The sequence below is a fragment of the Gymnoscopelus microlampas genome, assembly GCF_963454915.1.
Source record: "Gymnoscopelus microlampas genome assembly, chromosome: 12".
Taxonomy (NCBI): domain Eukaryota; kingdom Metazoa; phylum Chordata; class Actinopteri; order Myctophiformes; family Myctophidae; genus Gymnoscopelus; species Gymnoscopelus microlampas.
The window spans coordinates 10,754,636-10,768,751 of NC_139949.1; the positions used below are offsets into that span (position 1 = coordinate 10,754,636).

General features: G+C 43.4%; 1 protein-coding gene across 2 annotated transcripts in view; it reads right to left on the reverse strand.

Annotated features, from left to right (window-relative positions):
• Positions 1-14,116, reverse strand: part of LOC311057837 (uncharacterized protein) — a 50,131-nt gene that overhangs the window by 2,617 nt on the left and 33,398 nt on the right. For both annotated transcript variants that reach the window (XM_084074943.1, XM_084074944.1), the window contains 6 exons: positions 4,929-7,607; positions 3,912-3,977; positions 3,020-3,085; positions 2,229-2,294; positions 1,361-1,426; positions 570-635 (listed from right to left, as the gene is read on the reverse strand). In XM_084074943.1, coding sequence (XP_083931069.1) covers positions 570-635; positions 1,361-1,426; positions 2,229-2,294; positions 3,020-3,085; positions 3,912-3,977; positions 4,929-7,607 — 3,009 coding nt within the window. The remainder of the gene's footprint in view (positions 1-569; positions 636-1,360; positions 1,427-2,228; positions 2,295-3,019; positions 3,086-3,911; positions 3,978-4,928; positions 7,608-14,116) is intronic.

Here is a 14,116-nt window from a genome sequence, read left to right on the forward strand (position 1 = left end):
CTGATGACCCTGAGAAACTGGCACCTGGCAGGAACATCATCGGCGTTCCGTTTTGCATGCGACAGTGGAAAGAAAATGTCTGCTAAAATGTGTTGTAATGTGTACGACAACTAATGGTTGAGGCGAGCCAGTTAGCCAGCAACAGTGACGTTGTCAAGGGCAACAGCGCACGTCCATAAACAGCTGACTAGCAGTGCTGCACTGTTGTTTCTAAGTGCAAAATATGCTGGACGGCTTCGTGACAACAAGGACAAGCACGCCGGAGGAAGGAGGAGTGACCCAGTGCACCAGGCGGTGGGTTGCAAGTAATAATGTAACTGAAATTAGCCTTTGAAGTTTTCATTGAAGACCTAACCAAGAAGCTATCAGCTAGTGAAAGCAGAGGGGGTGACTCTAAGGAGACTGGAGCGCAGGGGGATTTTAGAGGCCAGATGGTGGCGTTACAGGACAATGTTTCAAGGCTGGAGGATCAGATAAAAGAACCGAAGGACAGGCACATAAAGTCGGGGTGCTGTAAAGATGTAATAGAAGATGTGGAGCTGTAAAGCTGGATACATCAAAGCACATACCTTCCATGATCTCCTCACACATGTCCTCCGTTTGTCCTTCCACCAAGTGCTCGACATAGGCAGTTTCTAAAAAGATGGTATAAAATACAGCGCTGCTTTAAATAATTTAGTCATAAATTGTTAACAATGGCATGCTCATTTGTAAAAAAATCTCACAGTTTTGTGTATCAAACCCACAGATCGGATCGTTTTTCAGATCAGTGTAACAATGGCGGTGTCTCAGTGGATAGTCTTGAGCTAGTAAGCGGGGGACTGGTCAGTCCACTGAGTGAGTCACTGCTATTGTACCCATGAGCAAGGCACTTCACCCTAAATTGCTCCCCGGGGGGATGCTGCAACACGTAAACCTCCTGTGCCTCCCAGTGGTCAAGTGGGTAGAGATTCATAAAGTATAATATAGCTACCTGTCCCATCTAGGAGTCGTGTGTCCAGCTGGACAGGCAGTCAATGTTTGTTAATGCTTGAAATAGTTGCAACAGAAAGTCAAACTGAACTTGAAACTGCTGCTGTTTATAAAATTACCATTTGAACGGTTTTCACTTGTATATTTTGTAGACAAGGCATTGTGTATAGGATGTTGTAATTTGATAAAGGTAAAGCTGTGATACAGGTAGCTAAGAAAAGCTACAGGCATTAATTCTCCTACTATGCTACACATCTCCACCAAATTTGGTGCGAATCGGAGTTACTCTAGTGGGAAATGACACACGCCACAGACCGAACGACAAAGCCTCTTGTATGCCAGCACCTGGGTCTGTAAAAACAAAAACTGTATTGTCCAATATCCTTACCTCTCGTTGGCTCTGTCTGTCCATGTCCCGCTGAATGTGTCTCTCCATCTTGCGCCGATTCACCCTCTATTGAATGACAAGTTGAACATTATACTTTAAGTAGAGGTTCTGGAGATATGATTGTGTGTCTGCTGTCTCTCTATCTGTAGTGTCTGCTGTCTCTCTATCTGTAATATGTTTTGGAGCCGATTTCAAATGGCGACAAGAAAGAAATTCTTGTCGCCATTGTGAAAAGAAATGCTCCTGGAGATGTACAAGGATACATGGGCCGAGAACATCGATGAAGGGTTGGCTCCTAGCTGATGACCCTGAGAAACTGGCACCTGGCAGGAACATCATCGGCATTCCGTTTTGCATGCGACAGTGGAAAGAAAATGTCTGCTAAAATGTGTTGTAATGTGTACGACAACTAACGGTTGAGGCAAGCCAGTTAGCCAGCAACAGTGACGTTGTCAAGGGCAACAGCGCACGTCCATAAACAGCTGACTAGCAGTGCTGCACTGTTGTTTCTAAGTGCAAAATATGCTGGACGGCTTCGTGACAACAAGGACAAGCACGCCGGAGGAAGGAGGAGTGACCCAGTGCACCAGGCGGTGGGTTGCAAGTAATAATGTAACTGAAATTAGCCTTTGAAGTTTTCATTGAAGACCTAACCAAGAAGCTATCAGCTAGTGAAAGCAGAGGGGGTGACTCTAAGGAGACTGGAGCGCAGGGGGATTTTAGAGGCCAGATGGTGGCGTTACAGGACAATGTTTCAAGGCTGGAGGATCAGATAAAAGAACCGAAGGACAGGCACATAAAGTCGGGGTGCTGTAAAGATGTAATAGAAGATGTGGAGCTGTAAAGCTGGATACATCAAAGCACATACCTTCCATGATCTCCTCACACATGTCCTCCGTTTGTCCTTCCACCAAGTGCTCGACATAGGCAGTTTCTAAAAAGATGGTATGAAATACAGCGCTGCTTTAAATAATTTAGTCATAAATTGTTAACAATGGCATGCTCATTTGTAAAAAAATCTCACAGTTTTGTATATCAAACCCACAGATCGGATCGTTTTTCAGATCAGTGTAACAATGGCGGTGTCTCAGTGGATAGTCTTGAGCTAGTAAGCGGGGGACTGGTCAGTCCACTGAGTGAGTCACTGCTATTGTACCCATGAGCAAGGCACTTCACCCTAAATTGCTCCCCGGGGGGATGCTGCAACACGTAAACCTCCTGTGCCTCCCAGTGGTCAAGTGGGTAGAGATTCATAAAGTATAATATAGCTACCTGTCCCATCTAGGAGTCGTGTGTCCAGCTGGACAGGCAGTCAATGTTTGTTGATGCTTGAAATAGTTGCAACAGAAAGTCAAACTGAACTTGAAACTGCTGCTGTTTATAAAATTACCATTTGAACGGTTTTCACTTGTATATTTTGTAGACAAGGCATTGTGTATAGGATGTTGTAATTTGATAAAGGTAAAGCTGTGATACAGGTAGCTAAGAAAAGCTACAGGAATTAATTCTCCTACTATGCTACACATCTCCACCAAATTTGGTGCGAATCGGAGTTACTCTAGTGGGAAATGACACACGCCACAGACCGAACGACAAAGCCTCTTGTATGCCAGCACCTGGGTCTGTAAAAAAAAAAACTGTATTGTCCAATATCCTTACCTCTCGTTGGCTCTGTCTGTCCATGTCCCGCTGAATGTGTCTCTCCATCTTGCGCCGATTCACCCTCTATTGAATGACAAGTTGAACATTATACTTTAAGTAGAGGTTCTGGAGATATGATTGTGTGTCTGCTGTCTCTCTATCTGTAGTGTCTGCTGTCTCTCTATCTGTAGTGTCTGCTGTCTCTCTATCTGTAATATGTTTTGGAGCCGATTTCAAATGGCGACAAGAAAGAAATTCTTGTCGCCATTGTGAAAAGAAATGCTCCTGGAGATGTACAAGGATACATGGGCCGAGAACATCGATGAAGGGTTGGCTCCTAGCTGATGACCCTGAGAAACTGGCACCTGGCAGGAACATCATCGGCATTCCGTTTTGCATGCGACAGTGGAAAGAAAATGTCTGCTAAAATGTGTTGTAATGTGTACGACAACTAACGGTTGAGGCGAGCCAGTTAGCCAGCAACAGTGACGTTGTCAAGGGAAACAGCGCACGTCCATAAACAGCTGACTAGCAGTGCTGCACTGTTGTTTCTAAGTGCAAAATATGCTGGACGGCTTCGTGACAACAAGGACAAGCACGCCGGAGGAAGGAGGAGTGACCCAGTGCACCAGGCGGTGGGTTGCAAGTAATAATGTAACTGAAATTAGCCTTTGAAGTTTTCATTGAAGACCTAACCAAGAAGCTATCAGCTAGTGAAAGCAGAGGGGGTGACTCTAAGGAGACTGGAGCGCAGGGGGATTTTAGAGGCCAGATGGTGGCGTTACAGGACAATGTTTCAAGGCTGGAGGATCAGATAAAAGAACCGAAGGACAGGCACATAAAGTTGGGGTGCTGTAAAGATGTAATAGAAGATGTGGAGCTGTAAAGCTGGATACATCAAAGCACATACCTTCCATGATCTCCTCACACATGTCCTCCGCTTGTCCTTCCACCAAGTGCTCGACATAGGCAGTTTCTAAAAAGATGGTATAAAATACAGCGCTGCTTTAGATAATTTAGTCATAAAATGTTAACAATGGCATGCTCATTTGAAGCCCAAGCTAAAAAATCTCACAGTTTTTTGTATCAGACCCACAGATCGGATCGTTTTTCAGATCAGTGTAACAATGGCGGTGTCTCAGTGGATAGTCTTGAGCTAGTAAGCGAGGGACTGGTCAGTCCACTGAGTGAGTCACTGCTATTGTACCCATGAGCAAGGCACTTCACCCTAAATTGCTCCCTGGGGGGACGCTGCAACAAGTAAACCTCCTGTGCCTCCCAGTGGTCAAGTGGGTAGAGATTCATAAAGTATAATATAGCTACCTGTCCCATCTAGGAGTCGTGTGTCCAGCTGGACAGGCAGTCAATGTTTGTTAACTCATTCAGTGCCAAACTTATTTATTCATGTTAATGGAATTTTGGTTCTGAGTGCCACAGCCAAAATTCATTGTAAAAAAAAAGTGCTTAGGAAGCAAGATACAGCCTTTTTAAGTTATAGGTTAAACAAGGAGTGGATGGAGCAGCAAATCTTCAAATCATCATATCTTGGGTTCTGAACATGTTTTTCCCAAAAAAAAAAAAAAAAAAAAAAAAACTTTTATTTTGAATTTTTTTTTTTATTTTGAAAACATTTTTATGACGGATTTGACGGATCGTGGCGCTCTGGGCGTCAGGCCACGTGACGGATTTGACGGATTGTGGCACTCAATGATTAATGCTTGAAATAGTTGCAACAGAAAGTCAAACTGAACTTGAAACTGCTGCTGTGTTTATAAAATTACCATTTGAACGGTTTCACTTATATATCTTGTAGACAAGGCATTGTGTATAGGATGTTGTAATTTGATAAAGGTAAAGCTGTGATACAGAGTTAAGAATCATTGTGATAGTTCAGAATGACAGACTTAATAAAGCAGAAACTCCATACCCCTTGGATCAATGTGGATCTCGTCCTGGTTCTTCCCTTGGAAATCGCCAACCCGTCCCTGCTCCATGGCCATCAGGACCTTGCTGACCCTGGCGAGCTGAAGGGTGCTCTCTGGTAACATGTAGAACTTGTTATGGACTCGGATATTGTGGCCCATTAAATCAGCCAGCAGGTCAACCTTTGTATTCTTAAGGTTCAGAACTGTGAACAGGGTTGCCAACTGCTTTCTCAGTTTGGTAGATGTCAGTGCCTCGGGATGCTTGAGATCACACTGATTGGCGAAATCTCTGAGAAGATCAGCCCCTCGAAAGAACGACATGGCGTTTGGTACGGCAAACAGATAGGTGTTATTTTCGAGGACGTCACATTGATTTCTGGTTTCACAGAGCAGGACAAGTGATGCCACCATTGACGTACTTAGGAGGATGGGCACCTTCCTGCCGCCCTTTCCTCTCAGTTCTATTCTGGAGAAGTGACTGCAGAGCTTTATCTCCAGCTCAGAGAGAGCATAGTTGACATCCTCGTGACTTGACGATTCGACTCTTGACAAGAATGCAGAGAGGGGCATTTTTGACATCTCCCCTTGTCTGCGTCTGTTGAAAAGGAGAATCAGTGTTTGAGTCACCTTGGCCAGCTTCTTCCAGGTCTCAGTTGACACCACAGACTTCAGGTCCTCAGCGTACTGCTGCTGCTTCTCCTCCAGGTAATTATGTAACTTTTTGACATCCTCCGTCAGGGGCAGGAGCAGAGGGGCAGACACTAGCTCATTCCACTTTGTGTCGTATATCCTTCGGAAGTTGCATGCTTCTTCCGCTGTCTTCTTGTCCCCTTCCATTAGCGCATTACTCTCCAGGAGCAAAGCCATTCTCTTGAGGCTATATCCAAGCTTCAGTGGAAGTGATACAGCATTGCCTTTTCTTGTGGTGTGTGCGACGTGTTTCACTGCCTGGACTGTGAGCTGGATGTTCTTTGGCATGACATATTCCTTGATTGTCTTTAGTGGTGTGACCTGACTACCATAAAGAATAAGTCGACCCAGCTCCCTCAACTTTTGACAGATGTATTCATGCTTCTCAGGTTCAGATCCGTGCTTGTTGTAGAGGTACTTCGCATACTTCATAATGCACCAGTCTTTTTTGACTGCGTCTGCAATTTTATCCTGGTTCATTTTGCAGAAAACCCCCCAGACATCCTTGGACACCCCCCGGGGTAAGGGTTCGGCAAAGGCACAGAGCGCTTGAACTCTAGTTCTTCCTGGTTTGGGATTGTCACTGTCTGGTTTAAATTTGCATGTCTTTATGTGTCTCCACAGTGCACTTTTTGTGTGTAATCCTTGGCAGTGGACACAGTGCATGTAATCTTGCCCTCTGGAATCGTTTCCTGGCTGCTTGCGTGCGACCAGTGTCCCTGTGCCCGTTTCCAAAACTTCAGCATTATGTGCAAAGTTACCTCTGTTTCGGAGTTGTTCTAAATGTGCTCGCCTTTGTTTTGAAGCCTTTGTAAAACTGAGCGCCTTTGCTACCTCACACTCCTTGCCGTGAACTCGCTCCAAATGCCTTGCAATCTTTAAGACAGCCAACCCACAAAACAAACAGAAATGTTTTTTGTTGTACTTCCGAGATCCGTCTTCTTTCTTGCCAACAGCAGGAATGGACACAGAGCCACCTTTTGCATGTGTGCGAATGCCAATTTTAACTGGTGAGTGTAGGGGAGCAACTTCACTTCTCAAGTCACTGCCGAGGTGTGTCTTGCTTATGAGTGTATCTGTCACGTTTGTCATATCTCTTGGAAGTTGGGCGTGTGACTCTGTGGCCACTAGGGTGTCCTCCATCCAATCACTGTCATCTGCAATTTTACCCTGGTTCATTTTGCAGAAAACCCCCCAGACATCCTTGGACACCCCCCGGGGTAAGGTTTCGGCAAAGGCACGGAGCGCTTGAACTCTAGTTCTTCCTGGTTTGGGATTGTCACGGTCTGGTTTAAATTTGCATGTCTTTATGTGTCTCCACAGTGCACTTTTTGTGTGTAATCCTTGGCAGTGGACACAGTGCATGTAATCTTGCCCTCTGGAATCGTTTTCTGGCTGCTTGCGTGCGACCAGTGTCCCTGTGCCCGTTTCCAAAACTTCAGCATTATGTGCAAAGTTACCTCTGTTTCGGAGTTGTTCTAAATGTGCTCGCCTTTGTTTTGAAGCCTTTGTAAAACTGAGCGCCTTTGCTACCTCACACTCCTTGCTGTGAGCATGCTCCAAATGCCTTGCAATCTTTACGACAGCCAACCCACAAAACAAACAGAAATGTTTTTTGTTGTACTTCCGAGATCCGTCTTCTTTCTTGCCAACAGCAGGAATGGACACAGAGCCACCTGTTGCACGTGTGCGAATGCCAATTTTAACTGGTGAGTGTAGGGGAGCAACTTCACTTCTCAAGTCACTGCCGAGGTGTGTCTTGCTTATGAGTGTATCTGTCACGTTTGTCATATCTCTTGGAAGTTGGGCGTGTGCCTCTGTGGCCACTAGGGTGTCCTCCATCCAATCACTGTCATCTGAATTTTCCTCGCAAGGATCATATGTTTTGGCATCAAGAGACAAGTCAGAAGAGTCCGAACTGTTATCCGAACAGTCATCACAAGTGTCCATGAAGGCAGCAGGAGACTGGTGGTCCTGCTGTTGCTCTGCAACTGTACAGGATAAAGAACAACAAAAGCTATTTTAGTTACTACCAGTTCTACCATATAAACAGTAAACATTTAGTTTTAGAGGATTGGCGAAACTCCACCACTGTGAGAAAACGAGGGAGATTATGGACTAAATTGTGCTTCCAGGCTGCAAACGGGACCGCCGAATATTGTAAACGTTCCGCGATTCTGCCAATAATCATATTCTTTGAGACACCTGCTAGTTTTTGCCGGGCCAAACAAAGGCATCACGTGACGTTGATTCCCTTCCCCTATTTGCTCATACTAGGACATGACGTATGTGTAGGCAGAAGAATACCAATATTTACAAGCGACTTTACAGACAGAAAAAGTGCAACACAGTGGAGACAGAAACGAAACTGGAACACAATCGTAGCCAAAGGAATGCCAACATGCTAATCCCCAGTGGTGTAAAGTAACTAAGTACATTTACTCAAGTATTGTAATTAAGTATATTTTTTAAGTATTTTTACATTACTGGAGTATTTCCAATGTTCAGTACTTTTACTTCTACTCCACTACATCTCAGAGGCAAATATTGTACTTTTACTCCACTACAATTATTTGCAAACTTTAGTTCCTAGTCACTTTGCCCTATATACATTTCGGCCGATTTGAAAATAGCCGATCTAAGCTCACAGCTTGTAGATCGGCTATTTTCAAAAGATTGTTGTACATTTTGAATTCCGGACTTTTACTTTCAACAGAATATTTCTACATTAAAATATTGATACTTTTACTTAAGTAAAACATGTGAGTACTTCCACCACTGCTAATCCCCCCTTTCACATGTGAAGTTCATGTAAATACAGCCTCTAACTAAAAATAAATACTCCCTTTTTTTAGATACAAATCAAATGCGTTTGCAGATCTGAAGGATCCGATTATCAGTTATAAAGTAAATGGGGTAATGTGTGTTTATAAGTCTGTTCATATTTGAATGTGTTCATATAATTAATGCATAAATGTTCATTTCTATTGTGCTTGGTACTGAGAGGAGGAGAGAAGGGCCAATACTAGCTGCTTTGTTATTGTTACAAGGCACCTATGAGTTATGTGTTTGGCATTCCACGCTTATCTCTTGTGTCTGCAGCACTCTAGCTTTCTCCTCCAAGGCTTCAAATACGCTGGTAATGGATTACTTTTTGTACTTATTACTTTAGGTACTTTCTAAGTACCTCCGTGTTTCTGATACTTTTAAGTCACGCCTCCCCTCTGCTTGCTGTCTCTGTATCCTCTGCTCTGCCTGCTAACTTCAAGTACTGAGTACTCATAGTAGTCTAATCCTTTTGAGTACTTCCTAAGCCCTGCCTCCTGCTTAACTGTCTCCCCTTCTCATGTTGCTGTATATATATCAATGTAAAGTATTTTGTACTTCAGAAAATGATTCAGGTCAAGCTGTACATTTGCTCCTTGCGGCAAGTAAAAAGTGAAGGAGATCTCCGCTGTGTCTGTGTCTATCTTATTCCAATGTGTGATCTGAGCCTAAGGTGTTTGTAAAATGATAAAGCAATCTATCATTACAATGGTCCCTCGAGCCTGGATGTCAGAGCTGTTCCAAGAAGATTAAGAGGGAAGACGCCGCCGGGAAAGACTGCAAGCAGCCAGGACTCGGTAGCCCGGATCCTGCAAAAAATCCTGGAGCGTTGAATTCGGCTCCAGGCCGGTGGTCAACTCGTCTGACATCTTATCTTCAAGGAACGGCCGACGGCATTTGAACGCTGATCACACAACTATAAGATAGCACGTAAGTGAGACACAAAAGTTGTCTATCTATGTGCATATAGACATTGTTTATCTATGTGCATAAACATGAACCTAAGCACTGAATAGGCAGTGAAACCTTAGGATTTGTTGCTATGTTTTAGAAGCAACAGAGTGATTTATTTCCTGCAAATTGTATACTGTAGTGTGTATGAAATCACAGATATTGACGGACGCGCGTCATCACTATGTGTATCCAAACGCGATATATGTATCCAAACGCGATCTGAGTGAATTATCCGGGTCTAACAATTTTCTCTCCGCGGTCATCACTATGTGAGTGAGCCGTGAGCACTTTTCCGGATCTGATCATCTAGAATAACCCACAAAGTACCCTTGGGTGTTCGATGAGAAATCTGTTCGAACGTGGTGAAACTGAATGTGTTTATATTGTATGTTTGTGCTTAATATTACTAAAAGATCCTCACTACCGTGAGCACCTTTCTGGAGAAATCCGTTGGAACGTGGTGATACTGTGATATTAAGATGTTATTAAGGAATGTGTGAAGTATGATTCAACCAGTATACAGCAGTGTAAATAACGCTCGAAATAAGTGTGAGTGCGGGTCACGGTGGTTGAGAGACGAGTAGTGTCTCACCCCCCCCTTGGACTGGTGACTATTGTGTGAATCTATGAATGAAAGTACAGTGTGATGGATGGGATCCCCGCGAATGTGTGTGCCTGGTGAATGACATGAGTATGTGAATGAAATTGAAGTACATAGATACAGTGATTTTGTCAAGATCTGTGTCATTTGTAAGACTTTGTGTGTGTTTGTATTACTCTACATGTCGTGGTGTACCAGGACACGTGATGCATTGAGGCTTGAATGAGAGTGAGCAGACAAAGTGTTGTGACTTTGAATGAATAAGATTTTCAGTGTCTGTGTATGTCCTCACGAGTATAGGAATACAAGTGAGTGTGTGTGTGAGGGCTGCATGCGTGCTGAGCAGAGAGAAATAGCGACTGCTTGAGAGAGAAAGCTGTGTGTGGAAAGTAACTGAGTACATTTACTCAGATACTGTACTCAAGCGTGCTGTGTGTGTGGGGACTGTGTGGGAGTGCGCGCGGGTGTGCAAGATGGACGTGAGAGAGAACGAAAGAGAGTGGGGTGCTAAGTCAAAAGGGAGGAGAGGCCCCGCTAGGCCCCCGCGAGAGCGAGTATGTTATCGGTGTGGCCATAGCGGCCATTTCATGGCAGATTGTAAATCGAGCACTACGGTTGACGGATGGGACGAGGAAAGACCTAAGAAGAGAAAGACACGTAAACCTAGACGAATGGAGAAAGATGATACATGGCAGGACATTGGTCTTATTGGTACAGAAACCCTTATATATATATATGATGAGGGCACACATTTGGTCTAAGCCCCTTACCTGTTTACAGTAGCCAGTCTAAAGCAAAGATGTACATGCAGAGATACTGGTCTTATCTTTAGGCATTAATAGTAAGGACCAACCAGATCTGCTACTTAATAATGCACTGTTGGACGCTTTACATCTCAGTGCCAGGGAAACTTTTCCAAATGCAATCATCTATATGCCCTTGCTAAATTATTCCACATCACTGAGTTGGCTACAGCAAGAAAGTCTCTTATCCCTTAATTTGTTCATCGAAACAAACTACCGGCACCTGACACCAATCCAAGCGCGTGATTTTCAGACAGTGGGAGATCATGTACATTGGACTCCATTTACCGCTATGAGTATACTTAAACACTGGGCATTACAGCTTCAGATGTAGCTGACTGTATAAACCATTCTCAAGAGTGTGAGTGTGAAAGTAACTGAGTACATTTACTCAAGTACTGTACTTAAGTATCACATACATGTGTGGGGAAGAAAGTGAGAGAATGGTGATTGAGTAAATGAGTAATTCCCAGAGAGTAAAAATATTTTTGTGGTTGGTGTGATGAGTTACAGCGAACAGCTGAAATGAGTGTGTGGTGTGGAAAGTAATTGAGTACATTTACTCAAGTACTGAACTTAAGCTGGTGAGTGCGGGCTGTGTGTGCTAACAGAGCAAGACAGAGAGACAGAAAGGCAGTGATGAAGTTTGTGCAGTTAAAGCTATTAACCAGCTCCCATATATGGCCCCATTTTTCTGTTACAAGCCCTTTGTCTAAACTCAAGTGTTTGAAGTGTTTTTTATGACTTCTGTTCTGTTGCAACAAAATTGCATTAGGTTAGGGCCTGTAGGATCAGAGGAATACAGGCCTTCACTTGATGGGATTGAGCTCATTGTTGCAGTAGAATATGAAGTTTTTAGTAAATTAGCGAAGCGAAGTGAATCTTAAGTATTAAGAGGGATTAGTTGCAAGTACCCCAAGCTAGGAATGTGCACTGCAGGGTCAAGGGTCATTCCTGTCCAGATAAGAAGCGTAGAGGTTTGTGTGTTGCGTCCTGGATTGTGGGTTGGGTTTGTACGCTACTGCAGGGCGGCAGATCCAAATCCGCTGTACCATGGGAGTGGCTCACAAACTATAAGTTTATTAAAACTGTATGCAATCAATATTTTTGTTTTGATTAAAATAAGAGTCAAATGACAGGGAGGTCTACTTTTGAAAGTGACATTTGTGTCGTAACTAGCAATGGAAATCTTTTTTCCAAAAGATGGCAGATCTACAAGCTGTAGAGCAGTTGTTGATTTTAAGAAATACTCAATAATGAAAAGTATCATAAGTATTAGAAGACTTATGTAAAGTTACCCTATGTCAAAGCTGACACTTCGTACATGTTTGAGAATCAGTAATATTCATAGTTTTGGCCCTTTCCCTCTCCACATGTAAGAAACTGCCATGTGTTTCTAAAAGCATTTAGTCACTTTGACTGAAAAGTATTTCTACTCAAGTTGTGGAGTATATCATGTGAAGGCATTCTAATCTCAGCCTGCAAGATGTTATGGGAGAGCAGTGACTCCCTCGTTCCAAGCCCATGGGAACGCTTATAAAAAAAAATAGCAAAGGAAGCGAGTTCAGTTCTCATGGAACTTATCTTTCATTTGTTGTGTCTTGATACTAGTGTGTCAAATCCCTATATTTGAAGTTTACAAGCAGTGTTCTAAGTAAAGTTGTGAATCATTATAAGTAGCGCTGTTTTTAAGTAATTAATTGTATATTGAATCATGACCATAAGGTATGGCCATGGGTCAAACAGAAGGGAGAGTGACACTGAGTTAAGAAGTATTAATAGTAATTAAAGACACATATTCACAACATATTCAAACTTATATTTTAAAAATTCTGGTAAAAGCCATACACTGTAAAAATGAATTTGAAGACGTTACAAAAAGTCAAAAGAACTAGTAATCTGCCAAGATTTCTTTTCTCCCCACAGGGCCACGGACTGAAGCCTGGTGATCTGGTGCTGATAAGATAGCTGATAAGGTCGCCAAGCCAAGCGGGAGCCCTCCATACTGGAGGATTTATGTCCTGCTGAGAAGCCGTTTCTGAGTCCTGGTCTGCGTCGACTGCTGTGAGGTGCAGTCCCTGGTCAACATGTCACCTGATGTGAGGCGTGTGGTTTGTCCAATCCACACAAAAACATTCGCAAGTTGGTGCAAACATCATCGAACATTACGTAAGAAGGTGAAGAAGGCCGGCTTGCGGGGTGGAGTCTCACATATAGAGTGAGATTACGCCCTAACCGGTGAAGAACCCACTTAGAATAGTACCCCCCCCTCACCTGATTACACTTAGAAGGACGATGCACCATACTTGTTTTTATTTTTATATTTTCCTATCTATGTTATTGTATATTTTTCTATGTATCTTTTGTCTCTATTATTAAAGTTAAGCAGGGGAAGGCTAAAGCTAAGATAATTATGATTGTTATGTTGCAGATATATATATTCTACATCCTACATTTGCTGTTCCACTAACTGATAGTGAATGTGAATGCCTTGAATCGAAAGTCGCTGGTGAGCCTTGGGACAACAACACTCTGATTGACATGCATAAAAATGCTACCAACAGCTATGTGCCGTGCAAAACGTATGATCAGTTTAAGTATAACCTAAGCAGCACATTGATAAGCCCCTACGTTACTTTGAGATCTAATGTGTTTTTTCCCACTTGCTATGCTCGCTCCGGTCCTGTCTATATGGGTCAGGTCAATGAACACCATTGCAAGATAACTAAATATGCAGGTTGTGAGCAATACAATCTCAATGGTAAAACGTGCCCATGGGTAGAAATGGACAAGAAAGGCAATATTACAGCTAACCGTTGTGAATGTGTGAGTGATGCGTCTATGGTTGCTAAGAATGGCACCTATCCTATGGATAACGTGTTCTGGTTGTGCGGAATGAAAGCTTACTTGAGGCTTCCCCCTGAGTGGGGGGGGGTCTGCTCGCCAATCCGAATTTTGGATCCCTCATTCATTATCTCAGCTAAGCCATATCCTAATGTTGCCATTACACACCGTGTGTCCCGTTCTATGGGTGACCCCCATGACCCGATATGGGGAGCCAATGTACCTGACGATATGAAATTATGGTCCACGGCTAATAAAGTAGGGTTGTCTCTCTTTCCCCACTTAGGTGTGGGAAAGCTTATGCTACGTGTGGAGACCATTAACTACCGATTTAGTCTGTTTCTGAATGCTACAATGACCATCGACGAGGCTCAAAACCATGAGATAAGCCAACTACGTTTAATGACCCTTCAAAATAGATGGACCCTTAACCTCTTGACCGCTGCGAGTGGAGGTGTATGCGTACTTTTGA